The sequence below is a fragment of the Penaeus chinensis genome, chromosome 32, assembly GCF_019202785.1.
Source record: "Penaeus chinensis breed Huanghai No. 1 chromosome 32, ASM1920278v2, whole genome shotgun sequence".
Lineage (NCBI taxonomy): Eukaryota > Metazoa > Arthropoda > Malacostraca > Decapoda > Penaeidae > Penaeus > Penaeus chinensis.
The window spans coordinates 2,804,799-2,819,798 of NC_061850.1; the positions used below are offsets into that span (position 1 = coordinate 2,804,799).

The following is a 15,000-nucleotide window of genomic DNA, read 5'->3' on the forward strand; positions in this document are numbered from 1 at the left end:
GCCTGTGGGAGGCCGTCAAGGAGACGCTGAGCGACACGACGGAGCGCTGGGACGCGGCCACGCTCGCCGAATGGATGGAGGAATCGCGGGTCCTCATCGTCATCGACGATTTCATCATGAAGTTCTGCCGCGAGGCCCTCGAGGAGGCCCTGGAGGAGTGGACGGAGGCGAGCTTCATGCTGATGACGCGCCCCGAGGACGCAGCGGCCGCCAGGAGTCTCTTGGCCGAGCACCAGCCGACGCTTCTCCTCTCGCTGCCTGGCCTCAGCGCCGACGCCACGCACGCCCTGGCCGCCAGGTACCTCTCCAAGCAGGAGCGGGAGCACTTTCGCGCGTGGGTGGAGGTCAGGCGGGCTATCGTGGCTGACGTGCTGACCTACCCCGCCCTGGTGGAGCCCGCGTGCCGCGCGTGGCAGGCGGGGAGGTGGTCCGCCACGACGCAGACCACGACCGAACTCCTCTGGGGGATCGTCGAGCACATGATGTCCGCGGAGAAACGCTTGAAAATTTCGTCTCTGACCGAGTGGCTGTTGACGCTGGGCCGCTTGGTGAGAACGAGCCTGGAGAAGAACGGCCTGCCGAATCTCAGAGAAGATCTGGAGAAGGAGGTGGTCCGACTCTTTTCGCGAGACCTCGTTCAGGCAGTGTCTTCGGCCTTCTGCTTTTCGCACTCGTCCACCGCGCCCGCCACGGTGACCCTTCCGCATCCGCTCACGCAGTTCCTGGCCGCCTGGGACGCCGTTCACCAGAACCTCCAGGGGACCCCGATGAAAGCGCTTGTCAAGAGAATCGCCGACGAGGACAGCATCGTCATCTACGTCGCCGGCCACCTCGCCCGCCTCCTCGACTACCAGCCCGACCTGCCGGAGAAGAACGTGTCCCGCGCCGCCAAAAACCTTGTCCTGCACATGGACCGAGCCAAGGACCGCTTCGGGTACACGCTGCGGGTCATCCACGAGTGCCGCACGCACCCGTTCGTGGTCAAGACCATAGCGAAGGAGGTGGAGATCGCGCGCTACTGGGAAGTGCGGAACAGCGCCGTGCTGCCCGACGCCGTCGCCGCCCTGCTGCAGCACACCGTGCCCAGCAAGATTCAGGTGACCGTCGAGAAGAACATGGTGGCGCCAGACATCACGGGCGTAGTCGAATTAGTAGCTACAACGAACTACCCGATATTCTTTGCCGAAATGAACCACCTGGAGTGGGAATACCCCGACACGACGGATGAACTGGTACACGTGCTGCAGGCTGGCAGTGCTCCTCTCGAGGACTTTCTCGGCTGCTTGAATGTGGCCACCATCGAGAGCCTGGCCCTGAACGACGTGACGCGGAACCTCGTCTGCCTGAGGGTGAGAGTGTGCGATATAAGCGCACTAACAGCCCTGTTGCAGACGCCCGCTTGTCTGCCGAGCCTCATGTGGCTGGAAGCGGACTTCGACCTCTGTTTATACGACATCACCAAGGATCACCTGACGCAGGTTCCGACGCTCCTCATGGACGTGTGCTTCAAAGATGTGGCGGACGAGGACGTGGATTACATGTGCGACCTTCTGTCCGTCATGCGGCCGAGGTACTCCGGCGTGCACCTGACCAGATGCTCCCTCACGGCGCAGGGGGCCGTCAACATCATCAAGAACTTCTACAAGCGCGGCATGCTCATGTCCGCCAGCATTGAGGCCATCAAGCGCTACCGACGCTGGAGATTCCCCGCCCTCAGCAGCATCGAGGGGGAGGTGACCGACGCCGCCGCCCGCCACCTGCTCGGCTACGACGACCGCTACCACTACAGCGATAACGAAGTGATGTCCTGCGCCGTCCTGCAGCCCGCGGACGCCACATTCCTCGCCAATTTCTTAGCCGCGATGGAGGACGTGATGTTCTTCCGGTTCGTGAGCGCCAACTACACCGTCTTGAAGAAGAGTGACGCGCCGGTCGAAATCACGAGACTCGCGTAGTCCTTACATCTGCATTTTACCATGATTTGCTTAATTTGGCGAGTCTGTGTTTCCTGATATGAAAGATGGAAAAAGGAAAAGAGAGAAAAATTATATATATCGTTATTGTTGTCTTATAAGGCTAATAAAGATATCTATTTTATATTGCCCGTTGGATTTATTGCCCTGTGTTATATTAGACAAAAAAAACATCCCTTGTAATTCAGGAATTTCATATAAGAAACAATTTTATATAGCAGTGTATTCTTGAACTGTACCATCCTGCATATACCTAGGCTGCATAAGTGTCCATGCTCCATACACACACACAAACACACACACACACACACACACACACATATATACACACACACACACACACACACACACACACACACACACACACACACACACACACACACACACACACACACACACACACATATATATATATATATATATATATATATATATATATATATATATATTATATACAGAGCTGGAGCGCGAGCACAAGGTCAAGATCTGTGGCGTGAACAGCGCTGTTGGAAGGTGCCAATATATGCACGCATGCATTCCCCCAAGCCGCTGTACGCTGTGGTCGCGGTCAAGGACATGTTAATCGAGGAGGCGGGAGTGCGACATCAAGGAATTGAATTTCCCATCCATACATCAATTCGTTAAGACCAACAAGGGCTTGAAGATTGCCGTTGACTTGTAACGTAGTATCATCGTGCCAAATCACCAAAGCGATCAGGTCACCAAGACGATTAGGTCACCAAAGCGATCATTGTCCCGGAGGAGGAAGTTGCAAAGAGGGCTGCCAGTGCCGCCAAAGGACAGTAAAAGGCCAGGGTCCAGTTCCTCCAGGTCATGAAGACCAACAATCATGTGACCCTCCAAGGCTTCACATGGAAAGCTACCATAGTCACTGTTGCGAACATCAGATTCTGGTATGGAAGATGGTATGTATGTGTGCGTATGAACATGTGTGTTGATGTGTCTTTCTATGTACATGTGTATGCTTGTGTGATATCCATAACACCTTACCCGAGAAATATATGCTCTTTTCGGGGATATTAAAACAACATTTTCTCGTGTAGTTTATTGTGCAGACGCGGTGCTTTAGGCAAAAATACTCATCCACGTGCAATACACTATCATATAAACGTGATTCTAAAATCTAACTCATTGTACCAAACGATAACAAATTCACATGAAAAATCTTTATTGAACTAAAAAAAGAAGTGAAGGTAATATGATATGTAAATATCACTCTTTTTATAGTTTAAACATATTTTTTTTCTTTATTTCTATGGGTGAACAACAGTGTCGCTGACGAGTTGAATAAAAGAAAAAAATATCAATCACCAGTTACACATTTTTAGGGGGGGATGGGTATTCGGGGGGATGGGTATTCATTTTATATTTGGTCTCCCTAACATTGTATAACAACAATGATACATAGACAGAGTCACATCGCATAATCAAAGCCATGGACGTATAAATAAAACCCCTAATTACAGTTACCAACCTGAAATTTCAATTTATAAAGTTCTCAATTAAGAGATTAAGATCTGCAGGGCCTTTGCCATCCAGAAGTTATCTCTGTGCCAATAATGGTGAAAAATAGAAGATAAAGGCACTGAATCTTGGTAAATCGACTGCGTAAAGTTTCTAAAATACTGGTCACTAAGCAAAGAAAATATTATGACTAAGACTAAGCAAAACACCATTTTGTATTCTCGTTAGCATATTTTATCACATTGAGCAGTGCACATGAGCATGGGAGAGTAGAAATCGTATCACATATCTCATAGCTATAATAATCTCAATTATTACAGCCAACAAAATGTCTCGTGCTATGCGTAGTAGGTTTAATGTTTTTTTTTTTTTTTTTTTTTTGTCTTAAAGTTCGGATAAACGAAATTCTTCCATCTCTATCTCACTTGTAAAATTGTCTTTCGAAGGACTGAATTCCTTAAACATGCCTAACAAAACTTTAGTGTTCGTTTGAATTAACAAAGTTATTACCATGCCATTTTCATATAACAATTACCAGTAAATAAATACTGATCATTACTACTTAACTCTATTTTTTCTTCGTCAACCGGAGATGAATCTAAACCACTGCCAAATTTATTTACGAGGACATTTCTAATCACCGAACCCTAAACAGATTTTATTTTTTCCTCTCCACAGAAAACGGATTATAAACACTGAAAAGATGGGAGGACTGAATTCCATAATAAGCATGAGACAGATTGTGTGCATGTGCTATGACTCTATTGGAGTTTAAGAGATCGAGTATTTGGAAGCGTTTAAACTGATATGAGAAACAGCATTTGATCTTGTGCGTTGTTATTGTTTTGTTTTTTCTTGCTTCGAGCTGACCCTAAGGCTTATGTATACATCTTATAAATAAAACAAAAATAACTACATTTTTTTTCTTCTTCTCACCCACTGACCCGATGTAGTTCACACAGTTTCAGTCTTACATTAACATTGCATTACAAGAAGACTGTTGTTTCAATACTGACTCCTCCATTCTTTGCGTTTGCGAACAAGAACCGACAATTACAAAGAACATTACAAGGAAATAACAGCGGGGAAAATGTTATCGCAAACGCTTCATTCGTCCCACGGAAATGCTGAGAAATTTTAATATTAATACGATGAATTAATGCAAATTCCATTACAGGGAAATGGAGGAGAGATAGGTAGACAGACAGACAGACAGAGAGAGAGAGAGAGAGAGAGTGAGAGAGAGAGAGAGAGAGAGAAAACTGCCAAACAGTCGAGTCAAAGACAGGAGATAGGAACTCACAAGACAAACAGACTGACAGACAAGGAGACACAGCCAAAAGAAAAGAAAACAAAAAACACAATGAAGTTTAAGGAAGCGACTTAGGAGATCTACATAATTCCTCGTGTGGTTTATTGGTTCCCGATGACCTCTGCCTTGAGTCGCTCCGCCAGGGCCTTCCGCACCTGCAGCGTGTGGGCGTCGATGTCTGAGCCAGCCAGCACCTGCAGGAGGGAGGTGGAGAGAGGGGGTCATTGCGTGCAAAGGAGAACCGGAGAGAAAATGTTGATAATTATTAATCTTAGTCTTCATCTCTTTGTACCGGATATTAAGTCGAATACATATGTGGATTTATCATCATCATCCTTGACTATCCATCCCTTCCCCTCTTCCTCTTCCTCCACTTTCCCTTCTTTCTCCTCCTCCTCCTCCTCACCTCCTCCCCCTCCTCCCTCTCCCACTCTTACCCCACCTCCCCTCCTCCCTCTCTCTCCCAACCCACCTCCTCCCTCCTCCCTCCCTTCCCCAACCCACCTCCTCCTTCCCCCTCCCCACCTCTCCATCCTCCCTTTCCCAACCCACCTCCTCCCTCCTTCCTCCCTTCCCCAACCCACCTCCTCCTTCCCCCTCCTCACCTCCCCCTCCCTCCTTTTCCCAACCCCCTCTTCCTTACCTCCTCCCCATCCTCCTCCTTCCCCCTCCCCACCTCCTCCCTCCTCCCTCCCTTTCCATCCCATCCTCCCACCCCCTCCCCATCCCCTCCCCTCCCTCCCTATCTTCCCTTTCCCAACCCACCTCCTCCTTCCCCCTCTCCCCAACCTCCCCCTCCCTATCCCAACCCCCCTCCCCATCCTCCTCCCACCCCCTCCTCCCCATCTCCATCCCTCCCTATCCCAACCCACCTTCCTAGCCGCCCTGGAGGACTTGGGTCTCTTCTGGGGCGCCGACTCCTCGAAGGCCGCGAGCTGCTTCTCCCTCTCCTGCTGTTTGAGCGCCAGGAGCTTGTCCCTCTGCTCTTTCAGGTACTCCGCTCGGCGACGGATGCTCTCGGGGTCAATCTGGTCGCTCTGGTAAGGTGGCGAGGGGGGGGGGTGAGGGGGGGGTGTTAGTGTTGTTATTGTTGCTGTTGTTGTTGGTGGTGGTTTTAGCAGAAGTGATAGTATTGTTTTTTTTTGTTTGTTTTTCTTGTTGTTATTACTGTTGTCATTGTTAGCATTGTTATTTTTTATCATCATTATTTTTGTTACTGTCATCATCATCATTATTATTATTATCATTATTATTATTATTATTATTATTATTATTATTATCATTATAATTGTCATTATCATTATCATTATTACTATTATTATTATTATTATTATTATTATCTTTATTATTATTATCATTATTATTATTATTATCATTAGTATTATTATCATTATTATCATTAGTATTATTATCATTATTATCATCCTTGGTATCATTATTGTTGTTGTTGTTGTTACTGTTGTTATTATTATTATTATTATTATTATTATTATTATTATTATTATCATTTTCATGATCGTTATCGTTATCATTATCATTATCATTATCATTATAATTATCATTATCATTATAATCATCTTCATCTTCATCATTATTATTATTATTATTATTATTACTATTCAGACACTCTCACGATCTGTTAAGGTCGGGAGAGAGGAAGGCAGCGCTATTAATAGGGATATCGTATTTAATTACTGCTATTACTAATGTTCGAAAGAAATAAAGGAAGAAAGAAAAGAAATAGCGGGAAAAAAAGAGATAGAGAGAAAGAAAAATGAAAACAAAAACAAAGATGAAGAAGAAAGAAAATAAAAAATAAAATAAAAAAAGAAAAGATAGAAAAACGAAAGAGGAAAAAAAACGAAAAACGAAAAAAAAAAATCCTTCATAAAAACGAAAAAAAATAAAATAAAATAAAATAAAATAAAACAGACATCACAACCAACCTGCTGCGTCTCCTGCTCCGCCGGTGCCTCTGCCTCCTCCTCCCCCTCCTCCTCCTCCTCCTCCGGCGTGTCACTCAGAGACATCTTCAGCGCCTTCTCCAGCATCTCCCTCTCCCGATTTCGCTCCTGCTCCAGCCGCACCTTTTCGAACTTCGACTCCACAATCGCCTTCTCCAGATCGCGTGTCTCCTCGTCCAGACTCGCCTGTACCGCCTCGTGTTCTTCAAGGGACTTCCTGCGGGGTGTCAAGGTGTCAAGATCAGGTTGTCAGGTCTGTCAAGGTAAGGTTGTCAGATCATGTCAAGGTATGTGAAGGCTTGGGCGTCCAATGGAGTTCTCAGACCAATTCTCCGATCATAGGAAATGTTTTTTCTCTTTAAACCTTTATCTATTACGTGGGCATCGGTATATTCACGTTACTGCACTCTTATCCCATGATTTATAGTGCACTAACGTTCACGATATCGATGGTAATGTTATGGAGGAAAACTTAAATTAACAAAATATTTAAACAGCGAAATTGTTCTAAGATCTTATATCAAGGTTTAAGTAAGATCGTTATTTTTATTTATTATACTTATTATCATTATTTGTATTTATTATTATTATTATTATCATTATTATTATTATTATTATCATCATTATTATTATTTTCATTGTTATTGTTATTATTATTATTATTATTATCATTATTATTATTATCATTATCATTGTTATCATTACCCATTGTTATTATTGATATCACCATTACTACTATTATTATTATTACTATTATTATTATTATTATTACAATTATTGTTATTGTTATTATTATTATTATTATCACCATCATCATCAATATTATTGGTATTATCATTATCGATAATCTTCATCACTAATATTACTAACATTAATGCAATTACTATGTTTATCATCATCATATTTATAATTATTTCCATCATTATGTTAATTTTTTTTTGTTCTATTTTCTTTCACAGAGACAAGCACCCATTCACTGAAAACCTGGCAAACGAAAACAAAAAAAAGGAGAGACAGCATATAATTAAAAAGGTCTAGACTGCAGTCGCGAAAACCCATTGTGTCCGAAAGCCTGAAATCAGCAATCAATAATGATAAGTTACCTTGAGTGTTGCTGCCCAGTGCTCGTTTTTGTCCTTCTCTTCACTTTTAATTACTTTTAAGGGATAGAGAGATAAAGTGTTTATGTTACCTTTCTAACAATATTTTAAACCAGTGTCTTTTTTAACCCTTTTTCACTCGCTCGTTGCAGAAACTGACAAGTGCGGGAATTCGAGGTCTTTGTTGACATCCGTGAAAAAAATATAAATAATGATAACAACAACAACAGCAATAATGATAATAATAATAAAAAAATAATAATATTAATAACAATAACAATACTACTAATAATGATAATAATAATAATAATAATAATATAATAATAATAATAATAATAATAATAAGAATAACAATAAGAATAAGAATAGTAATGATAATAATAATCAAAAACTAAATAAATCGTATTCCTTGTGAAAACTTGGAGGAAATACATTTTTCGTATATTCTATGTCTATGGGACAGTGAAATCAAACGAATCCTTGGCAGCTTGGGTTCGGACACTGCCTGGACAGGAGAGAGACTTACAGGACAGGTATTTACTGACTGAATTACATACGGGACTTTTGACTTACCTCTAGGCCATGTATGCAGAAGGCAGATCTACTTACGTGCACATGCATGGGACTGTTTGCGTTTTATGGTCCTTAATAACATCGTGGATATAAGACAGAAAGACAAAGGATGGGATTAAAGGAAACAAAAGCCTTTTTTTGTAAAGGCGTGATATATTTGAAGTATTGCTCTTCCCGACAAAAATAAAAAAATGTAAGCAGGATAAATGTAAAAAAAAAAAAAAAAAAAAAAAAAAAAAAAAATCATTCAGGGAACGAAAGAAACGAAATGGCGACGACTTGGCTGAAGAGGTGCCGCCATTTTCTTTTTTCTACGAATAACGATCAATTTCCCAGTTGAGGGTACTTGTTTTGCAATACCACGGTCTTGCAAATGCTTCTGCTATTACACGTCTACAACTTATTAATCAAGACCATGAACGTGCACAAAACATCTAACATCTTAAGCTACAAAATAATAGAATATGACACGGTGTAAATACCGATAAACAACATTGCTGTCACAGAATTTTACCATTTCTATTTCAACTAACAAAATATAACAATTAATTTTCTTTAAAGGGAAACTAACTTACACCGAATCACATTTCAAAATCTGTAAATAGTTTTAGATAACCATCTTGAAGACTATCATATATAAACGCTTTGGAAGATGTGAAGTACCAAATGCGTTTTACAGGGACCAGCGTCTGGCTCATTTATTAAAGATTTTACCATTAATATAATAAAAACTGTAAAAGGAGAATACAGACAATAAAAAACATTATGAAATTCATGATCGGTCCTTCTGTTTTTTTTCTCTTCAAGTAACTGAATTTCCAGACAAATGGTACAAACCAAGAAATTGTAAAGCGGATTACAAAATTTTCCTTTTTAACACCAATCTACATTATAAAAGATCCTAAGTAGATTTTTTTTTTTTTTTTTTTTTTACAAAACTGAACCGAGAAGATATGGCGTCATCGAACTGACCTCAGATATTCACGAAAGAAGTGTTCTGCATTCCCTTTTGAATCATATCCACATTGCAATCTTTTCCATCTATGCAACATTACGCTGACACACAGCTTCCTCCTCTAATGTTCTTGACACTGTAAAGCACATCTACCTTTGATGAGAAGGCAACCGATTCTGTCTTCAAAGAATAATTTGTGTAAAATCAAACGCCGAGTGAAATTCAGATTTTATATGATATCAATTTATAACTTGCACACTAAGCTGACGATGATGACAATGAGGATGACGATGACGATGATAATGATAATGATAATGAGGATGACGATGATAACGATGATGATGATGATGATGATGATGATGATGATGATGATGATGATGATGATGATGATGATGATGATGATGATGATGACGATGACGACGATGATGATGAGGATGATGATGCCGATGACGATGATGAGGAGGAGGAGGAGGAAGAGGAGGAGGAGCATGAATGATCATGCAGATCATGATGATAATAATAATAATTACGATAATAATGATTATTCAAAATAACGACAACGATAACACTAATAATAACAACAGCGAGAATGGCAATACCAGTGACGATGCTAACAACAAACAAAAATAAATATTAAACACAAAAAAAAACAGCTTCCCCCTACATTCAAAACAGAACACACACACTAGCAACGGAAACCCACACACGCGGGAGCGCAGAGAGCAAAACCACCGAAGGACCTCCTGCTTGGAACTCCGAGCAGGCAGGGCAAAGGCAAAAGGCAAAAGTTAGCCACGCGAGACGCTGGTCCTCGAACTCGGACTTAGCACACTAAAGGACCTACAAGAATCGCTCCAGAGGTGAGTATAATGCGAGGGCTGGACTTACTTCTTCACTTCTTCCAACAAAGCTCGTTCTTCGTCGGTCATAGCGCTCGTGTCAGAGGGAGGCTTGTCCCCAGGGGTCATGGAAAGAGAGAGATAGTAAGGATAGCTGCGGCTTACCTCACACGGCTTACCGCATACAACTCCCAACCCACTCATGGCTTTCATCACAACCACAAAATATGCCATACTTTTTTTTTTGGGGGGGTTACTGCTTGGCCACACTAGCACCATCTGTGGGGACTACATGAAGCTTGTGCTTTACTTATCACACGTATTTCCTACTGGTCAGACATAGCATGATATTAAATATAGGAAAATAAAGAAAACCTTGTGTTTCTAAATACATATGCCAAAAAAAAATTCACACGGATATGCATTTCAGAGCTGTCTGCAATAGTCTTTGTTGCAGTGAACACTCTAGTACATCATTTGATAGTATGTATATTAACAATGATAGTGTGTGGCCGATCTGCATCTTACATTTAGAGACTATAGCCTTGGCACTCTTCACTATGGGTGCCACAATCTACAAGTGCCTCACTAGCTGGACCAGCTATAGTGTTGATCACTCATGGCCAAATCCTGTAAAACTGATGTTTGTGTTAACTGTTTGAGCTGCGGGGGATAAACCACACATCAACAGCAGACAACTTAAGCTAAGCATTTGTGACATTATGTTGTCTTCAGTATTTGACACTAGGTTATGAAAATATCCAGATTCAAAATGAACTAGATGCATCAGGTCGCAAAGATTGTGGCTGGAAAGTTATTGTGAATGCTGAAAACAATTGCCTCTTGGCCTTACAGTATGGCGTCAACAGGTGCAGCTGGTCCTAACAAAGTGCTGGCCGAGTGAATGTGGCTCGGGCCCAGAATGACAGTGTCCAGTGTCACGGTGGGAACGAAGACCACCTAGTCATGCTGCACAACTCACAACCCAACTCTGCTTCAAGCTCAACTAGGTCAGCAAAATTTTGACCAGAAGTATACAAACTTGTTTTATTTAATGATAACGTACCCTTGTGAGCGAGTGGTTAATTTATCATAATGTAATCAAAACTAAGACCACTCTCTTACATGAAAGGCTTGACCGCCTGGGCTCTCGTAGTTGACCTAGTTGTCCCGCAGAGTTGCCACAAAACAACCAACCTGCTGATTCCGGCTTTGTAACTGTGATCTCTGTACTGTGTTGGGGTAAGGTTGGTGTGGCCCGTGACCTCCCAGCTCCTTGAAGTGACCTTTGACCTGTGATCTGAGTGTTGGACCCCGACCTTTCACACCCGTGTAGGCCTAGCGACGTAAATATGGTTGGTGTCTGGTTTTTCATCTATCGAAGGCCTAGTGTGGCCAGACTTTGCCTTTTACTTCTGTGATCTTTGATACTTACTTGATAACTTCCTCCATGACTGCTTGCTCCTCGGGACTCATGGCATCGCCAGGCATACACGATTCGGGGATGATGCCATAACGTTGTTGCAGCAGCTCCAGTGCTTGCAGTTGCAGCTCGAGGTTCTTCTGGATCATCATTCTCTTGAAAATCTCGTAGTCGTCAGCCGCCCATACTTGCTCGAACAGCGTCTATGGAGAAGTGCTCATTAAATATGTGGCTATTTTAAATACAGGATCAGAGAAACATAATTAATATCGCACATCGTGATGCACGCAGACAAAGCTATCTCCAACACCTCTAATATATGCTCAGTCCTTAAGTTCGAAAAAAAGGAAATAAACAACATGGAATTTAAAAATACCTTCCATCGTCCGACACAGAAACGAAACTAACCTGATGGAACGTGGTCTTGATGGAGGCCTTCCCGCAAGCCGACTCGAACTGGTCGGGGGTGATGCCAATGTCCTCCATGTACGACCCCAGCATGAAGTCCACCAGGTTCTTGTATTCCTCGTGGATCTTGGTGTGTTCGGAGTCATCCTCGCAGCCGGGCTCGAAGACTGATGGGAAATGTTGAAAAAAATGTTTGTTAGGAGTCGGAGTTAGATGTTATTTAATCTTGGGACAGTTTCGATTTGGAAGGGGAACAGGAGAAAACAAATGGGTGGGAGGTGTAAGCGACAAGAAGAGTGGTGGTGGAAGGAGGCTAAAAAAAATGTACAAAACGCGGCGATAGAACTTTTATTCTCAGCAAATAAAGACGAAGAAAATAGACTCCTAAACTAACAAGAGGAAAGGGAGGCTACAAAAGGAAATGTATATAAAGATAAAGAAATGGAATTCTGCAATTCTGGTTCTGGGGTAATATACAAACACACTTTCTCCCCATAACCCACACACCTTAAGCCTCTCTCTTCAATTTACATCCATTCCTACCTCAGTACCCTGTCCAGAACTAATGATTGACGATTGACTGTATGCCGTATTGCCCGAGCATGGCCAAGTCAGCCAGAATCCACCATCGATTCCTGATTGGCAATAAATATCATGCGAATGGTCATTACCCGGACCTTAGCCGCCAAGAACTGGATCCCTTTACCCCCTTCTCCCTTCCCCCCTCTCTCCATCCCTACCCCCCCCCCCAGCACACTTACTAGTGACCCCCTCTCCCACTGACATGACTACATGTGACCCTCCTATTGATTAACCTTATCAATATTTACCTCAGTCAGGTATTTGGTGAAGATTGTGGCACTGTTTGTTGATGTTGTTTGAGGCAGTGGAGGTATACGGTGCATTAGAGGTTTATTGTTATGTGCACCCATTTTCTCGTGGCATGTGAGATATATCTTGTTTTGTGTCCTTACTGTGTGTGGTATTGATTTTGTTTTTTTGTTTTTGTTTGTTTGTATGTTGGTTTTATGGATTAAGTGTAATGTTAGGTATCACAAAAAAAAAAAAAAAAAAAAAAAAACAAGTGGAGGGAATATAATGAGTATAAATGTATTAAATGTTCTCACTTTCTGAAGTAAATAGAATTCGAGGAAGTTGTGAAATTCATCATTATCATCATCAAAAATCAAAGTAATTTCGCTGATTTAACGTCAAATATTCAACTTTAAAACAAATTACAACCAATTTTCGCTTCAAGATTAAACATTATATCTTCAACAATACGTTAAACAGGATCGGAGTAGAAAATTACATCATGTATACACTTCAAGACTAAACACATTTTCAGTCTTCAATAAGGTTACCTAGGGTGAAGATTACAACCTATTTCCGCTTCAAAAAATGATTTTTTTTTACTTCCCGGAGCACAAATATGCTCGATTTCCCGCCGACTTGCCTGCATAGCGTGAACAAGAAGCGAGACAAGGCCGGCATTGCAGCTAGGTAAGTGATCAATAACTGGAATTCGCACAGGTATGTTTGGGGGGGAGGGAGGTTATGCGTATTACGTCATCGGGAAAGCAAACAGATGATATAAGCTTGTGGAAAAATATATACTATTCTTGAGAGTTTGTGATTCGGGAATTTCGGTGAGCGAGTGTTATGGGATGACGTCCGTTTTGATCGAGGTTAACAAGAAAATCGTTCGAAACTGTCAATGTTTGGTCGAAACGCTATGCTGAAGTTTCACATGACTGTTTTCCTTGCTAGGCCATGGTTTCGCCTATTCATGATAGTTTTATTCAACTATTTCAGGTTACATTACTACCATTATTTTTCTGAAGTTTTTCAATTCTAGATATTTCAAGTTGCATTACTATCATTATTTTGAGGAAGTTTTTCATTCCGTGCTGTCCGAAAGAAGAGAGTAGGGTAAAGCCTAGACATTTGTAAACCACTTAAAGCAAAATAAAGTTATACATTGTTTTAAAACTTACATGAAAGTTCCACGAAACGCATGTTCACTATTAATACTTTAAATTTTGATTAATCCTTTGCATTTAATGCAGGAGTCGATTATGTTTCTTTCATAAAACGTGCAATTTTATACTTTCATGACTGTGAGAGCTCTTTCTTGAAGGCTTAATTTGAAGCTTTAGACACAGCATTGCTTCGTCTGTCTGTCTGTCTACCGGTCTCCCCCCCCCCCCCCCCTCTCTCTCTCTCTCTCTCTCTCTCTCTCTCTCTCTCTCTCTCTCTCTCTCTCTCTCTCTGAGTGAGTTAGTGAATGTGTGTGTGCGTGTGCGCGTGTGCGTGTGCGTGTGTCTATGAGTGTTTCTGTGTGTGATGTATGCACTGTATGCACAGTGTGATGAAAATAGTAACATCAGTGATAACATACTCCATAATAATATCAGTAATAACCACCACCAACAAGAACAATAATTGTTAAAACAACAAAAATAACAATGTTACTGATGATGGCGGTGATAACAGTTATCAGACCGTAAATAGTAATAAAAAGTTAATCATCATAACGAGGCAGAACAAGGCAATATAATAATTACTTCCATTATGAAGTGAATCATTGTCAGAATTGCCTTTGTCACTATCTTATTATTGTTAGTAAATTCACAATTATAACACTCTCATCATCATCTCTGTAATCGCGAATGTTGAATATGACCATCATTATCAGATTATAATTATATCATTACTATTGTCTATATTATTATACTGACATAATTATTACTGTTTATTATCCATATCATTACTATGAACATTGATACCGACTCAACAACAATTCTAATATCAAATATGAGGAATGATGATGATAATTTGGAATAATAAGCAGAAACACGATATTACTGTATATTTCAAGCCTTTATCATCGTAATAATCTTGATCGTTTCGTGCTGACACGACACAATTCCCGAAACGTTGTACCTAAATAGTGTACCACTGATCC

The 15,000-nt window shown here is 41.6% G+C and overlaps 2 protein-coding genes across 4 annotated transcripts in view; one reads left to right on the forward strand and one right to left on the reverse strand.

Moving 5' to 3' along the window:
- The window catches only part of LOC125042588, a 6,838-nt gene extending 4,736 nt beyond the window's left edge, over positions 1-2,102 (forward strand). For both annotated transcript variants that reach the window (XM_047638319.1, XM_047638320.1), the window contains exon 4: positions 1-2,102. This exon is cut by the window's left edge and continues 40 nt beyond it. In XM_047638319.1, the coding sequence (XP_047494275.1) occupies positions 1-1,955 (1,955 nt within the window). In that variant the 3' untranslated portion in view covers positions 1,956-2,102.
- A 922-nt stretch (positions 2,103-3,024) lies between these two features.
- Positions 3,025-15,000, reverse strand: part of LOC125042732 (cilia- and flagella-associated protein 36-like) — a 24,021-nt gene continuing 12,045 nt past the window's right edge. Inside the window, exons 2-7 of one of the 2 annotated variants that reach the window (XM_047638575.1) lie at positions 12,033-12,199; positions 11,637-11,827; positions 10,251-10,328; positions 6,717-6,951; positions 5,643-5,807; positions 3,025-4,964 (exon numbers count right to left, since the gene is read on the reverse strand). In XM_047638575.1, coding sequence (XP_047494531.1) covers positions 4,872-4,964; positions 5,643-5,807; positions 6,717-6,951; positions 10,251-10,328; positions 11,637-11,827; positions 12,033-12,199 — 929 coding nt within the window. In that variant the 3' untranslated portion in view covers positions 3,025-4,871. The remainder of the gene's footprint in view (positions 4,965-5,642; positions 5,808-6,716; positions 6,952-10,250; positions 10,329-11,636; positions 11,828-12,032; positions 12,200-15,000) is intronic. The other variant, XM_047638576.1, reaches the window with a different exon arrangement.